Raw genomic sequence first — 18,207 nt, forward strand, 5'->3', positions numbered from 1 at the left:
TACGGCCTCACACCAGAGCCCACAACATGCAATGGATACTTTCATGCCATGGAAACACGACACTGATAGGCCTCCAATTATCTCCAACAACAACAATAACGAGCAACAGGAGCACTGCAAAGGTACGGGAGGACACCCAAACTCCAAAAGGCAGTAGCACACCTGCAGCAAGCGCAGTATGGAGGGAGCAAACCCTGGCCGGTGGGTTTGCGATCCGGCATCGCTTGCACCACGGCCACAGTTTGCTCCCTGAAGTGGGTGCATTCAGCCAGGCCGAAACGGCAGGTCCTACATTTAGGCTTGGCAGTCCTGAGGTACTAAACACAGCTGCAGCCAGAACTGAGGAAATGCTGACATCAAAGTTTCTCACCTAGATCTTTGGGCTGCTTCCATCATTTTATTTCATAGAGTCTACAACATGCATTTTGGTGACTACAAGAGGTAGCGGCATCCATTTCTGCTCCTCCCAAGAAGCAGGAATTCTGCTGGTAGAGAATCTCCTATGCCTCCCAGCACGGGAACACCGACACACCATGCATTTCAAACACCAGAAATGGGAACCAGGGGTGTTTGTGGCTGCATTATAAAGCAATTTGTCATTTTATACTCACAGGCTAGTTTTTGCTATCTCTGTAGCTCTGGCTAAACTTTTCAAGGTGAAGTTCTTTGTTTTTCACTCCCAAAAATGAATTAAAAAACAAACAAAAAACCTCCAAACCCCCAAACTTTAAAAACCAAAGTGACAGTTAACAGGAGGACACTCATCACAGGAGAGTTTAAGCTCTGTACGACTTTAATTAATAAAAAAAAGTTAAGTAATCACACACCAAGCCTTACAATCAACAGCAGTAAGTAATACAAATGATGGATGCCAACATGTTTACTAACTAAAATTGTAAGGGGATATCTATTAACTTTCAGAAGTAGTTTAACACGTTCTCTACTGCACTGAGTTATGTCAATAGATGCTGAAGCAGGCCCATAAACACAGCATTCACCTACATCCACAATTTACGAACCACAGACTCATCATTACCACCTATCTCTTCATGGAGGAGTGATCTAGGCAACACCAGCAAGATCTACCTTTGCTTTACAGTGACATTTAGTAATTTTAATGAACTGAACTGTGAAAATAACTCTGGTATTTTAAATACTCCACATTTCGTCACATTTTGTCAGTTCTAGACTAATTACTCTCCTGTGAGCTGCACTACAATGTCAGCCGCCTTACTCCCCCACACACCACCTCACATGAAGGTTGCTGCCATCCTTTTTTATGCAATTCTCCATTCTTCTTGTTTCAAAAAACTGTTTAATAAATAGGATTTTAATTCAAGAACTACTGCAAAATCAATGCACCTGAAACAACCCACAGTGGCCCCAAGCAGAACAGAAATCTGTGCAGCCACCGGCATGCAAACCCTGCACACCACTGCTGCGTGGCTGCTGGGCTAGAGACGTTTCTCAATTCTGAGCAAAGCCTCTTGGGCAGCTCTGCGCTGACTACTTGAAAAATACAACCTTATTTATTATATACAAAGATCTCTTTATTTATTGATCTTAAAGCAAAGCTTGAGGCTTTTGCAGTAGACCAGGCTTTGAAAGGGAAAGTCTAACCTACCCCTGCGCCTACAGGTTTGAGGATGCAGAAAGACCACAGCTATCTTCAACCACTAAAATAACACTTCTAAAATATAATATATTTTTTGATTTGTGAACCTTAAAAGCAACGGTTACAATCCTTCGTAGATGTCTGCCCCTGATCCACACTGGCAGGAATGAAATAAAAGGACAAACCCCTCAAAATCATAATCCAACTTGATTTAAACAAGGTCAGATCACAAACCAAGCACTAAATATGATTTGTCCCTAACTCCGATGAACTGATTTTGTGTGTGTATATATATGTGTGTGTGCTTTGGATACCCACCCCAAGCCAGCTGCTGAAGAGCACTATGTAAACACACCAAAATAGTTGGGAAATGAGTGGAATGGAGCCAAGATCTGGGCCCATAAACAAGAAACCATTTAGACTATGAAAGCAACTGCCCAGCAGAAATGAAAAAAGAAGTGGTGTAGAACAAGTTTTGCTCTGCTGTTCATAAGGAAAGCCTAATAGGAACGCCAGGGTCTTCCCAGAAATCATTCATTAATTTTACAAAGGCAAAGGGAAGAGGAACAAGCTCATACGCCATGCAAACGCGTCAAGCTGAAGGGGTTCATTGCAGGCATCTTAAATACCTTTTTCTCCTTAGAAAAGATCAGGGTTGGAAATGCCTCCAGCAATTTTTCAGCCACAGGGATCAGTTCCAAGTCCACCCCGCTCCCAGCGGGGCTGAGCCAGGGGCGAGCAAACCTGGGGCTACACCGCTCACAATGCACGGCCCTCCAGCAGCCCGTCAGCCGCACTGGCACCCGATGGGAAAGGACGGGAGCAAGAGACAGCACAATATGCGGCAGTCATTGTAAGGAACAGAGTAAGAAAGAAAATCTCTGCTGCTCCTCCCTTCCCTGGATATAAGGTTTGGGGAAACGTTTTCCTCCCGCTCTACAGTTTCAGCATAAGTCTTACATTTTTAAGTGACAGTAAGTAAAAGCAAGTCTGTCCTATGAATATGACCAGGTTCCAGACAACAAATTGCCTGCTATCAATTTACACTGTGAAATATTCATTAAATATCAACCACCAATCGACTGTTAAGGGACCCATCTTGATAAATGCTAGACAACAGATGAAACCAAAAGAACTTCACAGTCTCCCTGCCTTGCTGAATGGGGCCATCAGTCATTTTTAAGTGGTCGTTTGTTACATTGTTTTATCCAAGATATTTATAATCATAATGAATTGAGACAAAACATCAAACTACAGCCTCCTTGCCTGAGAGTAATCTAAACTGAAAAGCACGTAACAGAAAGGATTGATTGATGGCCAGTGCAAAATAACTCCCTTGAGATTAATATATTTTGTCCTGTTGATATTTCTAGTCATAATTATACTCCAAGAATCCATTGAATGATGTTAGATGTGAAAGACCACTTAAGAGCAGTCACTTCCTTTCTAGGAAAACTGCATTTGTTTGTAATGGATACGGAGGGGACAGCAGAGGACAAAAACCAAATGTATCATCACACTGCTAATATTCTGACTATGCAAATAAAAACATAAAACTTCCTCGAAACACCCTCAAACATATTAAAAAAAATCATTTTTATTGTGACCAGACTTCAAAATCACAAAAAATGTAAAGATTGAAAGTCCAATGAGTCCAAACTCCATCCAAAACCAGGGTAGCTCCAAAGTTAGATGACACGGCTCAGGGTCTTGCCCAGCCTGCACTGGAGCATGGGGCTGTTCCTCCCCAGGTGCAGGACTTTCCCCTCTGCTGAAACTGATGAGGTCCCTGCCAGCCCGTTTCTCCAGCCTGCCGAGGTCGCCCCAAACGGCAGCCCTGCCCTCATTGCATCAGTTGGGTACCACCGCACAGCACCACGCCCGTGCACCCTCCTATGCCCTGCTCCGCACAGGAGTCAGGGGAGGCGAGGCAAGGGCACATCAGAGGTAGGAAGACTCCTGAGATGGGATGAGACCTGGAGAGCTCAAGAAAGATCTCCTTTGTACCGAGTCATTCCCTCTAAATAACTGAGCCAAACTTGGCTCTTGGTTTTCGTTGTTGGTTTGGGTTTGGTTTTTGTGTGGTTTTGTTTTGTTTTTTTAGAGATGACGCACAGGTTACATTCGTGAGACAGCAGTACTTCTTGGGCTTATCACATAGACCTCTTTAGAAAATAAGCAGTCATCTCCTAAACACCAAATTCAATACAACTCTGTGTTGTTGATAATTTTTTAAGCATTAAATAACTTAGAACATCATTAAGCCTGATCAAATGAACCACCCAGTAGTATTTCTGCAGGCTGTCCGTGAAACCACAGTGTGAGTGGGAGACTGTACCCAAGACCACTCATTAAGTACAATGCAGCCCTGCCTTTTCAATCTGAGCAATCTCTCCTCCCCTTTAATTTCACTCTCTGACATCTTTTCAGTCCTGCCCACTTCTTTTTGGTTTAAAGTCTTGATCTTTATTTTGCCCGGGACTTTCTGAGCTATGGTTCCTCCCTATCAGTTACCAAATTCCTTACCAGCTCCTACCCTGGTCTCATCTCCATACATCCAACATTCAATCACTGTAGACTGAAAAACGTAAACTTTAAATGTCAGATTCAACAGAGAACTGAACCTGAGGCAGACCAACAAAGGCCTAAAATATACCAATATAACATACAGGTGATACAACCCAAGTTGTTTACACCCCCAATGATATACTAACATACTCATGTTAGCAATGGAAAGCTTTCAAAACTTGGTTAGCAAAGCAGCAATAAAGTGAAAGGCTGAGGCAGGGTGCTGGGTGAAATCCAATCTCTTTCCTCTTGAAGCCAGAACTTTATCAACTGATCTTAACAGTGACCACAAAGGAGCCCTCTCCACCTCTATTGCTTAAGTTTTCTGGAATCAGTCTTCCCAGAAAAGGAATTTTTAGCCTCGGACTTTGAATTCCTCCGCGTAACCACATTTTTTTCTCGTTCAACGATATGATTTGATCATGGTACTTTCCTAATAGAAAAGATTAACAGCCGGATTCAGAGCCCTACATTTGCAAAGACTGCCAAACAGAAAACGTGAAGAAATAACTCAGTATCCCCTTCCTCATCTGCACATATTTTGTGCAGCTTCCCCACGATTACTGCAGGATGTCATCAGAAGGGCATGAGAGAGTGGAACTATGGTTTGACAAAGAGGTCACCCTGTTCTCCTGTTCTTCCTTCCTTCTGCCACCACTCTGCGTTGAACCAGAAAGGCAAAAGCAGAGAGAGGAACAGAGATACAGAGCTAGCAGTGCTAGCATCTGTCATCTGTTGCGTCTCTCATGCAACTACAGTCTTTCCCAAGAAACTTGGGAGAAGGCCACCCGAGTCCAAAAGTCTTTTGCGTTTGCCTGATCTGAAAGCCCTCCCTCCTCTGCGCAGACTCTAGTTACGATAGCCCCCCTCAAGGATCTGACAAATCCTTAATGTTTTCTGCCCTGGTGTCACTTTCCCAAGCCAAATACCTAAGACTGTCCTCTAGTCTGGCTCAGTTTCTCCTCAATTCAATGCAAAACATTACCACGCTATGGTAGTACTGCTCTGTGCTGTCTTCTGGATAGTATGAGGAGTCCACTGTAATATAATGATATCCAGAGATAGCTTACAGATGATTAGGTTGGTCTTTGTACCCTCTCACACTTTCTGCCAGTAAAGAGTCTCCCTGAGTTCGCACATACAGGATTTTATCATTGCAGTTCTGGAAGATCCAAGCAAGGTTTGGATGGTATCAGTTTTTCACTCTGCTATTCATAGCCAGGAGGTCTGAGCAGGGAAGTGTTTGCTTCCCCGTGACGCAAGCCCATCCCGAGCTATCAGACATTTGTATGGACAGCAGCCACCGACACGTCAGCTATCAAACCAAAGAGAAATTCCTTAAGACTCTGTGCACTGGTTTTAGCAGGCAGCAACTGCTAGTTCATATCTGGGCATACGGGTCCCTGATCCCATAGAGAAATTGTGTACATTACTGCAGAGCTATGAATACCACTCGCTATTAGGGTTTAAATTTGGCTCCTGGAGGTGTTTTCTGGGACCCGTGGTATATAAAGCAGATGTTGTATGGATGCTTCTGAACTAAAGATTGTTTCACTGGCTGTTATTTCAGGAGACTGGATTGAAGGACACAGATGATTCCCTCAAGACTTATGCTGCTTGTGAATCCGGAGATAGCTAGGATCAGCATGTCCACTACCTGTTGTAAACACTAAAAAAGCATACCCAAGAAGGAATTAAACTCTTCTATATCCAAGTCAGTTGTTGACAAACTGTAAAGCTTCTGAACCATTAAAAGATTGATAAAACCAAATTATCACTGAAATAAATAAGAAACTTTGTCCTCCTGAACTACTTTGCTCAAGTTAATAGAACTATAGACTTACATTTCTGGTATTGAACTGACACTGTGCTTTTGAAAAAATCTGGGGGTTTTGCTGGTTTTTTTGATTGTTCCTGTCCCTGACTGGGATTCAGGGGTTGAAGAAAGCTCTCTAGGAAAGAGAGCTCGACTAGCAGAGTTTCCAGAATGCCTTATTTAACTGAGCTGCTGCACAGCATCCCGCTGGACCGTACCCTGTATCCCACTGTACCGCACCCTGCATTTGTCATTACAATTCATTTGCTCCGGTGCAAATCCACAGGCACAGTCAGCTTTGTTTAAACAGCCTTGGCAGGAATGGGTTAACGTAGCATCCCAGCCAAAGCCTATAGTACACAGTCACAACAATTCAGACTGACAGATGTCAAGGCCTACTGAATTTTATCATCTTACAAAGCATAACAATAAAGTCAGTAAAACACGGAGGTCCACTAACAGCTTCTTCCTTTTTAACTAGCGCAGAAAATGCATGCTGTAAGACAGCCACCTCTCTATTATAAGAAAACAAAGCACCAAGATACTTTTGAAGATATTGTATCCTATTTGACTTCTTAAACAGCATTTGTCTGCATGGCGTCTGAGTGCCACTCCACAACGTATTAAGCTTCATAGCCAGTAGCTATAATGGAGATAACGCCTCTCTCATTCTCCCTTCATCCTTGCACATAAGAATAATGAACACCACTATGCATCGCCCATTGAAACACCTGGCTTCAAAGGAATTACCTATTTCCTTGACGTACTACTAGGTTTTCCTTTGAACATTCAGGTTTGGTCAGACACTGTTGCGTTAAGCTACAGCTGTGTTAAGCTATAGTATTCTCCTGCCTGAAAGACAATACAGCATATGAAGCTCAGACCGGTTATTTCAACTATTGTATTTTGTAACACAATATAAAGTTTTGTTAATAGCAGTTATATATATATATAATGCATATGGCTGTAAAAACGTCAACCAACTTTTATGGCTTTCCTCTTCATATGAGTATTTAGTCATCCATTCGTCCCTAGATCCACTTCAATCCTGAAAAAGAAAAGATGAAATAATTTAATTGATTTATTTTCTTAGAGGTTCATTAATTTCTCAAATATTATTGTATATGTAAATAAAAAACCTAAGCATGGACATCCGTTCCATAGTAAAACAGAGATCAGAAGAACAGTAAGTTTATAAGCACTTCACATAAAACTGGATAAATAAGATAAAAAGTATATTGGTGAAAGCCTTATGTTTCCTCTTACCTAATGATTTCAGTCAATGCTCTCAGTGTCTTTAATTTCTGAGCTGCTACCTGAGGGTACTAAATCCCAACTGCTTTAATTGCTTTAATTAGTCTTCAGAGGGCCCATTATATCAGTACCCTGCATTTGTACAGGTAAACTTTCCAGCAATTACTGAGTGCAAATACTGTTTACTGGTATTTCAAAATGTGTTTCCCAGAAATACTATGTGAGATCTGGACAATAACACATTAAAAGCCAAAATACATTTATTAGTGAGCGCAGTCAATACTCCAGCCACAGGAAATAACTGTGCAAGACCATTACAAAATTTGATTGCCAGAATACGTGCATATATCTGGAAGCAAATGCTACTTACACATTTCTCTAAATAATGGAAATGGTGTGAAGTCAAGAATCTAAATCTGCTGTCAGAGTTATTATAAACAATCTGCTGTTATTTTTATATCGTTCAAAGTAAGGTCATCCTTCAAATAGCAGTGGAGCATCACCTGCCCGTTTTTAAACCACAACCCAGTATTTCATTACTGCTGTACATACAACAACATGACTAACTGGTTTCCAAACACTAAGCAAACTTTTACACTGAAAACAAGACAAAAAGCTCCCTTAAGCATGTAATATCAGTAAATATTCATATACTGTGCTACTATTATACTGACTAAACACCATGCACTTAATTTTATTTCTAAGAAAATATTAAGGTTAATAGAAAAAAGTAAGTTCCAAATATTCAAATGAATCATAAAAGGTTGCAAAATCACTGCAAACACTGACCTAACTAGATGTAACTAAATACTGTAGGCTTAGAGCACGCTAACTATTGCAGACCATTTGCCCCATCTCCCATGCATCTTGTAGACTCTTTCCTTTTTGTTGTTCAATCTCCCTTGCCATTATTTGGATTGCTTCAAAATTTCCATTTCATGAAGCAGATTTTTTTTTTTTTTTTTCTTTTAAATTGCACACTTGAAGAACCACCTTTGAGTTTCTAATGGCTCTTTCTCTGTGCTAATGTCCAAAAATGGGACAAGTGGACCAGGTTTTCCACATCCTGGACTGACATGATGTGGTTATCTAACCTGAGCAGGAAATTACTTAGTCATCAAGTTCTTTAAAATTAAATGTAATGCATTCAAAAGCTTCACCGGGTCTCTGTCAGAGGAAGACGGAGTTTGACCTGTAATTGTTTCCAGTTCTCCAGGTTCTCTCATCATTACTCCTCCCTACACACGCACAGACACACACTCTCCCCTACAATGCAACTCAGTTTCAAGTCACACACAAACGCTGAAGTCCTGTTAGGTTCCCGTGGCTATGGTGATGGAGCAAACATGGCTATGTGTTTCAAAACTGCTAACACACCACCATCCAACTAGCCATAGCCACAGCTGGTTTTGCGTTATTAAATCATGTACAACAGCCCTCCTCATGAAAAAGCTACTTCGTTAGCAATGACAAATAATTGGGTTTGCTTATTAATTCTCTTCAGGTCTGCACAATTTATCAAGCACTGAATTGCCCACAACCTCGCATCACTGGGGTGCTCTCCTCCATGAAAGGGTTTTTGCTTGTCCTCCTCTTCACCAAGTACAAGCAGGGCACACCACAAGCTCCGGCAGTGCCACCGTCCCACAACACTGCTCCACCATGATACTCACAGCTTGGGGGTAGGACAGGGGTTATCCCTTAGCACTGACCACCAGGGTGACCAAGAGCACTGATTTTGGTGACCAATGCACACTTCCACACATGCCACCCATACAGGCCACAGGCCTCTTCATTGCAACTATTTTAGGCTGCTTTTGGGGAGAAGATGAAGAACAAACTGTTCATCTGAAAATGGCATTTAACTAGTAACTCCACAAATCTGTTGTCTGATTTTCAGAAGAGCTGAAAAGCTTCAGCTTCAGATGAAAGTACTTTGAAATGCGTTTGAAAAATAGGACCATCTGTCCTTACAGATCTAGTGCATCCATTCTGCCACGTGTGTCACCGCTGTGAAACCTGCTCTGGACTTTGGTTTTCAGCAGCTTGCTGTGAAATCTCAGTTTCTACTATCAGGAATATGAAAACAGACATGAAAGTCCAAACAGAAGCATCTTCCATTTGTATTGAGTGGTTTTTATACCAGAAGAAAATCTACCTGACGAGAAAACTGCACAATATTCCTGATTCAAAACCTTGATGTCAAAAGGGCTCCTTAAGTAATCATAGAGCAAAGCACCTAACAAACCACCAGTTTCAACCAGAAGAAAGAAATTTAAGTAGCAAACACAGAATTATGTCCAATTCCAGCAAAAGGCTAACCATCGTCTTAAAATCGTGTTTTCAGACCCCACAAGTTTATAAAGCTTATGAATGTCACCAAACGTTAGATTCCTTCTCCTACAGCAAGAGAAAACCAAACAGAAATTATAACACCTAGTCCATAGTGAAAACCTGTCTTGATCAGAATAAATGCCCTGGTAGTCCCACCCTGGCCGGCATCCCCACCCACCGGCGAAGCTGAGCAGGAATCACGGACCAGAGATAAGGAACATGAGAATGGTTTCAGGACAATCATGCTGAGCATATTTCGAGACAAACAGAGGCCACAATGTGTGTAGAGATGCCCTTGTCTCTACAAAAAGAACATTTTTGAATGTATAAACCCACATTCATTCATTAAAAAACAAGCTGATACTAGTATCACTTTCACATCTCTTTCACATACTTCTAACTTTTAAGTAAATTCCCATTAATACAGTTACAAATTGTTCCTCGTGCTATTTTCCCCCTTTTCTAATTCAGATAGATATGGGAACATACATTTGGAAAAGACCAACTCATTCACAAAGTTAGGTCATTTGCTGAATCAGGATTTATTAACTTTTCCCTCTACAAAGCAAACCCCGTATCTGGGCGTAACTGTGTTTCTTAATCACCTTCTTGCATCATTTATTTTACTTTAAAAGTACGCACTTTTCTTCTTGAAAGCCCATAGATCTGCACTTACACTTCTGCAATCCCTTTCAAAGGCCCTGAGTCACACCAAACTTCCCCGAAGACAGAGTGCGACTTCTCCCAAACTCATGAAGGCCACCCTGAACATCAGGTAAGGCAGGATCACCGAAAGCACGGTTTCAGCAGCGTTCAGAGACGAAGGAACACAGGTTGTCCTCAACCCTTTATACTACTAGCAGCCACATACTTGCCCTTTTTTTCCTATGTTTCCGATTCTTGCAGGGAAATTCGTAAACTCCATAAAGCAGACATTCTGCAGAAACTACAGATACAAATAGACATTAACCATGAGCTACAGATTTGCAACAGTCCTCAACATTTAAAATCGGTAAGTGACAGGAGAGGCTGAAATTCAGTGCAGCATTGCACTGAATCAGCATACCCAAAAATCTACCTAAATTGCACTTTGAGTGCCTACCTTTCTTGCCTTGGGTCTAGCCCCCAGGATTTTTGTAAACTGAGTTCTGTACCACTGTAACTGAAACTAGCCAAAACACTGTGCCACAAAGTTGTCTGTAAAGAAGTTAAAAAGCTTTAAATTCCAACATAAGCCGCTGTCCCACCAGCAGCCATCACAAGATGAACCAGGTAATACAGCTTAAAATGCATTCAGTTTAGGTTAAGTGTAACTGCCATATATTTTATAGACCTCACAGGACCAAAGGAACACTTGCTACGCATTCCGTTACTCACTATACAATTGCGATCATAAGGTTTATTCTGTCCTCAGCTAAACTTTTTGCTAGTCCTTGATTGTGATTTCTGTTCAAACAAGGCAAGCGGAGTTACTTGCTTTAAGATACCAGCCCCCCCGCCAACATCTTTGTTGCTCTGACGTAGTGTCATAACAAAAATATCTTAAGCTGCTCAAAATATTTCTGAAAATTAACTTAATGCTTCAACTTCTGGTTTTCACTGGTATTTTAATAAAAGTAAAGAGAAGCAGGAGGCAGAGAGTGGGATGCTTGTTGCTAGGTGATACCTAGCTCTCCTGAACTCCTACAGACTGAAATATTTATCCAGACTCCCACGAAGAATGACATCTAGCATAGAGAAAGAAGAGACGCAGGCACTTACTGAAGTACATCATGATTCAAGGTAAGAAGTAGCAGCTCTGCCACCAGCTTGGTCCCTGGGGTACCTAAGCTGAGGAGGCTGCAGTCTGCAGTGGGGGAGCGCGGGGGGGTGGTGATGCAGCTCCTCCCGAACGTCTACCTTGATTTCAGCTGAGCCTCATGGGGCGATGCCTCCAAAACTTTTATGCCAAACCAGAACGATCTCAATGCCACTGGGCTCTTGGCAGCATGAGAAAGCACATCTTTTGCTCACCTGACAGTATAGCTGCGTTGTTTTTCTGTTGTTTGGGGTTTTTTCCCCCGAATCATTGTACTCCGATAACAGGTTTCCATAGGAAAAAAAAAAAGCATGCAGCTGGCCAGATGTGAATGAATGATTCATTAACCAACCATACAACCTTCACAAGAAGTCTGTGCCATGCGCCTCCCCCTCCTCCTTTTACAAGGTTTATTCAATGATTAAACTTTCAAGGAGCGCTTACAGAGTCTTTCAGTAGAGGCTTAGAGGAATAAACATTATTCTTTACAGGGTCTTTTATTTGACATTAATGAATTATTTTGAATTGAACAGCTTCACGGATAAGTCCCAGACCTTCTGGGACTTAAAGATGAATTTCAAGAACTCTTTGTTCTCCCTAGAACTTAAGGGTCTGGTTTAACAAAAATAATTATATATATATTCATTTACATTTCATAATTTCAGAGAATTATTACTCTGGGAAAGATCATGTCTTTCAGTAATATATAAAAAAACCTGCAACTGTTATCAATGTACACAAAAAATTTTGGCATGGCAAATGAAATTAGAAAGTGCGTGTGCATGCTGTTATATTGTAAAGGTAACAAAAGATTTAGTACTGAAAATCTAGAGTCTTCAAATGCCTGGGTTTAGGTAATAATCAGTGGTCAATCTAGAAGAGTGCAATAAATTGCAGGGAGCAGAGAAAAACACAGCAAAATACTACATCCCCCTTGATTTTTTTTATTCTAAAAGTAGTAGTTATCTTTGACACCCTCAGTTGTTTGAATGGATAGCTCTGAAACCTTGATACTCCCTTCACAACTCTAGTTTGAATAGAATGACATTGTTTTTCATTAGATCTAAATAAAACAGAATTTTGATAAACACAGTCACACATCACTTTGGACAGCTTCTCTGACATAAGGAAATGTTCATGTTACACAGTGCACGCACACAGCGCAAGGTCTCGTAGTTCACCATCTTATCCTTGCACACAGTTCAAATTCCACATTAGAGTTAAAATTCTATTTACCAGCCTGTGCACGAAGTCAAAGGACTTAGCGGGCCTTTTCTTGTTACAAGAATTACAGCTTTATACATACATACACACACACACATACACATATGTGAATATAAAAATACGCACACACAGAGCCACAGAGTTCTGGTGAATTGATTAAATATTTTTTGTAAATAATTGTCTTAAAGAATCTGCTGAAAGCATACGTCCTAATATATCATCAAAACAACACAGGATTTTCAGCCAAGCTGTAAAATGTAACTGTTTCTGAACCCCTAAAGAACTGGAATTAAAGAAAAAGGTGATCTTTTCCCCTTATCTTCAGACTTTCTTTTTCCCCTTATTTTCAGACTTTCTTCAGTAAAACAGTACATATTACTCTCCAGATAATGACTATCCAAGATTTCCACTTGTAAGGGCTTATGAGCATCTGAAAGAAATTATAAAACAGTAATATTTAAAAACTGGTTATTCCTAATTTCAGGTTGGAATCACATATGTTGTGTTTCTCCATTTTGGTTGCACTTCAGACAAAAGAAACGTGATTAAGTGTACTAAAACTGAAGTCAAAGTGTGAAATCCAAAAGGAAGGTATCCCACAGGAAAACTGCTCCTGCTTCAAGTAGGGTAAGAGGGAAGAGACTTGCCAGTGATTCTTCCATATCATCACAGTGGGGAAAGGGATAAATACCAACCTCTCCAGCAGATCTTTCATCAAGGGACTGGATTGACTATAGCAGTTGCACAGAAGACGACCTAATTGCACAGGTTTCATACTCTTATTTCGCCCTGCTAATAAGGATTAGCATTACCAAATGCTATCACCCACTCACCCTCTTCTGGTTTAATACCTTTACTCAAACCAGGTTTACACTCGGTCCAGAATTGAGCCGGCTCTACTTGCAGCACGAGCAGCAGTACTTAGGCTCTCTTTTCAAAGTTGCAAGATAATCTTCATTTATACTCTAACCCCATTCAAAAATAAAACAAGGATTTTCTTTATTTCCTGTTAAGAGGCTGCTGAATCCCAGAGACCATTAGAAGAACAAACAATCCTTGCACTTGTACACAGTTAGAAATGAAATAGCCAGAGCTTAAGGACAAGGTCACCAGTTTCCTTAGGACACTCAGCGCAGCATTGGTTTCCATGTGGACCATGCATCTGATGTTTCTTGTGGTGATGGCAACCCCCTGACTACCTAATCTAAGGAAGGGTGGCTGAACACCTAAGGCCCCTTGCTACAAGTCCAAAGGAACGAGCACAAATTTGCTGCAGACTTGTGCCAAAATCTGCTCTCGGTCAACCCAGCTGTAGTGAGCATCCTGTGATTTGGTAACAGAGCACACGTATGTGAGATTTAACCTGCAAGAAAGTCTGAAACATGAATGTCTGGAACAGATGAATCCTGCCTCAGATGACAATTACTAACATTATGTGGTTCAAAATTTCAGAGAGTCTCCTCATAGTTGCCTTCAGAGGAAACACCAGGACAATGGAAAAATCAGAGCAGGAAGAAAAAAATTTAACACTGCTTATATGTAGTAGCTTGTACAAACCCTGGCATGTATTTTCCTTTTACGCTGTGCAAGATGATGTAAATAAGTTAAAGAACGGCACTAACCATCATCCCACTGCGGATGAAATCCCATGCAGCTTTCCCCTTACCATCGTGTCAAGCGCGCTGTGCCAACTTTCACAGCAAAACCACTTAAAGAATAAGCAAAACCAGAATAATTTGTGCTCATTAAACTTGTCTTAAAAGAGCGAACAAAATCGTTCCCACTAGCAGCAGAGAAAGCTACACAAGCTGTAAGCTTATACATCACCAGAAGGTGGTTGTAAAATCAGTGTTGATGCCCCTGCAGCTGGCACAGGCAGCGAGAGCCAACACCCCGTCTCACCAAGCCCCAGCCTAGAGATGGGTCACCTCCTCAGAAGCACCTGCTGAGCTACATATGGAGAGTCCCACCTCACCGCGTCCATCAGCATAAGGTAAGTTAGAAAAAAGAACGTCAAACTGCTCAAACAAACCTGTTTTGCTCCTCCAAAATAGAGATGGCAATAAGTGCGAGGTGACATTGACCTCTCTAGCTAGCACAGCCACAGCAGCTAAGGGAGGACAGGCTCTCACAATTTACCACAAAGTTGCGAAAAATGAGCAAAGAAAACCAAGCAAACGCTGTTCAAAGCTGTGATATACACCAAAGAAACCCAACCATCCTCATTTCCAGGCTCAAAGTTATGCTTAAAAAAAAAAAAGGAAAGAAAAAAAAAAAAAAGAAAGCCAACAGCTGAATGCACCCTGCTCTACATAGCGGGTAGTTACGTTCAGCTCCTACCCCTGCCTTTGCTCAACCCACAATAAATTTCATCATTGCATTCGTTACAATTTTTGGCCCCTTCTTTTGCTTTCTATTAGAAATGTACCAATAAAATGCTTTTTCAAGAAAACAGTGTGGTATCTGTGTATGTGAAGGTGTGGGTACATATTCAGGCTCTAAACTGGGGGCACTATGTGACAGCTGTGATACTATTAATCAGTTTAAGGAGTTTATTTGGCTTGGCATCCTACAAATGTGGCTGACAAGTGTCAATTTTAATAGGAAGGTACACTCTCTCAAATTGATCAATTGACCACGAGTGTTTCCATTAAACATTTTTAGTGTCTTTTCTCCTAGCCTGCCCCTTCTTGAAAGTGCAGACTAGCATTATTACTAACAATTATCCTTCAGCATGTTGTAGGTAAAAAGCTCAGAAAAGGGAGAAATCCCATATCTAAGTATACAAAGTTCCCATCGGGCATTGGCCAGCTCAAAACAGCTCCACTACCGGATTCAGTAGCTACAGATCTTTTAATAATAATTTGAAATCCAGAGAAAGTCACTGAAGCATACTCATACTCTTGATGTCTTTGGGATGAGCGAGAAGAGTAAAATTGACCGCAGTACTGCTCCTGGAGAATTTCCACTGGAAACTCTCCATCCCAGCATTTCAAACTTCCCAACACACCATAAAGCTCAGTGCAAGCCATGATTAACCTTAGGAAAAGGTGCATCTGTTCGGAGATCTACCTGATACATACCTGGTCAAATTCCACCGGCCTTCCTAGCCCTCATTGTTTTTCTCCTTGTTCTAATAGCCCTCGTATTTTTGACAGGAGACACAGTTGCTCTGGCTATTTTCCTGTCCTTGCTTATTAGACAGATATATATTTGCTTCTCCCCTATCTGATAGTTCCTCCATCACTTAGATTTTGGGGGGGAGCAAGGGGGTGTTGGGGAGTAATTCCATGTACTGTTTCATTCAGTACTCCAAGAGGGAATTCATCTGCCCGTCTGACTACATATTTAAGTGCAAAAAACAGAAGTAGCCTGATTTCCAAAGGTAATTTGTACTTTCCAATCCCCTACTGAGATCACTGCAGCAGCCTGCAGGACTCACCATCTGCATGCAGTAAGCCAGCGCCATTTCATTCTGCAGACCAACGTGGACAAACAACCCCCTTAACCGTGGCTCATATCTATTCACATTCACAGCCCAGAAACTAACCTGAAGAGTAACTTTAGCTGATAAAGTTCTTGCCAGTTGGCGGGTTCACCTCACCTACCTACGGACACCTACACCTGCGCTAGCTGCCCTTCATGGCGCTGTAGTTAAAGGAGAGAAAGAGGCAGCGCAGGGGCCTGAGTCACTGTCATTTCAGTCAGTCCAGCAACTGCTCTTGACCAGAAAGTATTTTAAATAAAACGATACTTTGTTGTCTGCGGAGTGAAGGGTACTACACATTTTAAGAGCTTTGTTTTTTTAAACAAGTCTTGGGTTCCTTTGTTCTCCCCATCAAAACCTCCAATTTTTAAGACTTTAAAAGTCATCGTTTTCAATGGAGTCAGGCAGACTTGCAAAGGCATCCCATTTTTAAAAGAGCTTGGAGAAAAAAGAAAAAGAAAAAAGTAACCTGAGATGGTTAAATACGACCGTCAAGCAGGAAATGGCAACACCACCCATGCTAAGCTTCCTGCATACCAGGGTGATACACAGAAGTTAATACAGGTACACTGCTCATCAGTTACATGGACACCACCATGAAAAGATTATTACAAAAATCAGAAACTAAGGATGGTAAGGAAGTCACACTGCTTGGTTTATTGAACTAGAGAGGACAGCACTCCAAAGAAACAATCCTGTATCACACAGAGGAAAACACAATTTTAAAACCCAAGGATTTTCATCCTGGAGCCCCTACAGCTTGGCCAGGCTGGCTAGTCCTGTACTCTGTGTCACCCCAGTGAAACCAATCAATCCCAATTTACGATCCCGCCATTCCCATTACAAGCTGGCAAGTGGACTCATCATATTTAATTATCTTTCAGGGAAGAGGGTGCAACAAATAAATTAATAAACAGCTTTAATAAATAATTTTATAACAATTGAAGACACGAATACCAGAGGAGATTACCACTGAGGAGAACCATTTCCCACCCACCCCCAATATTCCAGGTGTAACAGAAAAACAACATAGACATGACAGTATGGACGCTGTTTTGAATGAAGCATGCCTCTGCAAAGGCTCAAAGACTTCTACCCAAGACACCTGAAACTATTCCTAGCTAACCACCACGATCCGTAACCCCTACAAACCATCCTGACTCAGAAGAACACGAATGACATGAACAACTACACTCACCACTTCCCTGAGGATCAAGTTCAGCAACGCCCCTGGCAAGCAAAGCTTTTGTTTTTCTATCAATTCCCTTTGATTACTTTTTTGATTTGCAGGTAACACCTGACACAGTACATGACTTGAACTGCTTAACAAAGCGGTTAAACTAACTGGCAGTAGCAGAAATGCATTAGCTGAAGATGCACCTGGGGCTACACCCATCCTCGGTTTAATGCCAGGAATACACCTACCTGGTATTTTGAAATTATGAGGAAGTTCCTAGAATACATTAACTATTGAAAAATATTCCTGTAATTTGATTAAGAGACAGCGAACACAGGTTTTGCTGTTACAATTATACTGATTTCAAGCGGTTGCCCCTCATCAATGTCAGAGTTCCCCCAGCCCCTTCTCCCAATTACTCCCTTCGGTTACACCTGCTCTTCTTTCTGCATTACCCAACACAGAAACATTGCAGGTGTCCAGATCTCAAGCCTCAAGCGTCCTCCCATCTCTCTCAGGTTCACGATCCCTACTGCCACCCTTGAGACACAGCCACCACCAGACACTGCTCCCACTGACACTTGACCCAGGCAGGGAAATCCTCCTATCTTGACTGCTGGATGTCCCTTTCCATCTTGACTGCTGGATGTCCCTTTCTGTCTCCCCTTTGCTGCCACGGTGGGCTTCTAGTATGCAAGTCGGCATTGCAAGGCAGCAGCTCCTCCGGCTCAAGCACGGTTGTCCCCTGTGCACACCTGGGTGTCAGTGCTGCAATTGGCACCTCCAGCCTCAAACTTCAGGAGTGTGGGGCTGTTAACCAGACCACCCTGTTCTCACCCCAGGGAGTGAGCAGTCTCATGCCCCACTGCCTTACATTCAGTGGCTTCAAAATAGTTTAAAATTATAATCTGAAACAAGGCGATGAAGAGTTTAT

At 41.7% G+C, this 18,207-nt stretch overlaps 1 protein-coding gene across 3 annotated transcripts in view; it reads right to left on the bottom strand.

Moving 5' to 3' along the window:
• KLF12 (Kruppel like factor 12) overlaps nt 1–18,207 on the bottom strand; it is a 263,096-nt gene that overhangs the window by 184,115 nt on the left and 60,774 nt on the right. For all 3 annotated transcript variants that reach the window (XM_009281721.2, XM_009281722.2, XM_019472692.1), the window contains exon 2: nt 6,984–7,047. In XM_009281721.2, the coding sequence (XP_009279996.1) occupies nt 6,984–7,004 (21 nt within the window). In that variant the 5' untranslated portion in view covers nt 7,005–7,047. The remainder of the gene's footprint in view (nt 1–6,983; nt 7,048–18,207) is intronic.

The sequence above is a fragment of the Aptenodytes forsteri genome, unplaced genomic scaffold (assembly GCF_000699145.1).
Source record: "Aptenodytes forsteri isolate BGI_AS27 unplaced genomic scaffold, ASM69914v1 Scaffold51, whole genome shotgun sequence".
Taxonomy (NCBI): domain Eukaryota; kingdom Metazoa; phylum Chordata; class Aves; order Sphenisciformes; family Spheniscidae; genus Aptenodytes; species Aptenodytes forsteri.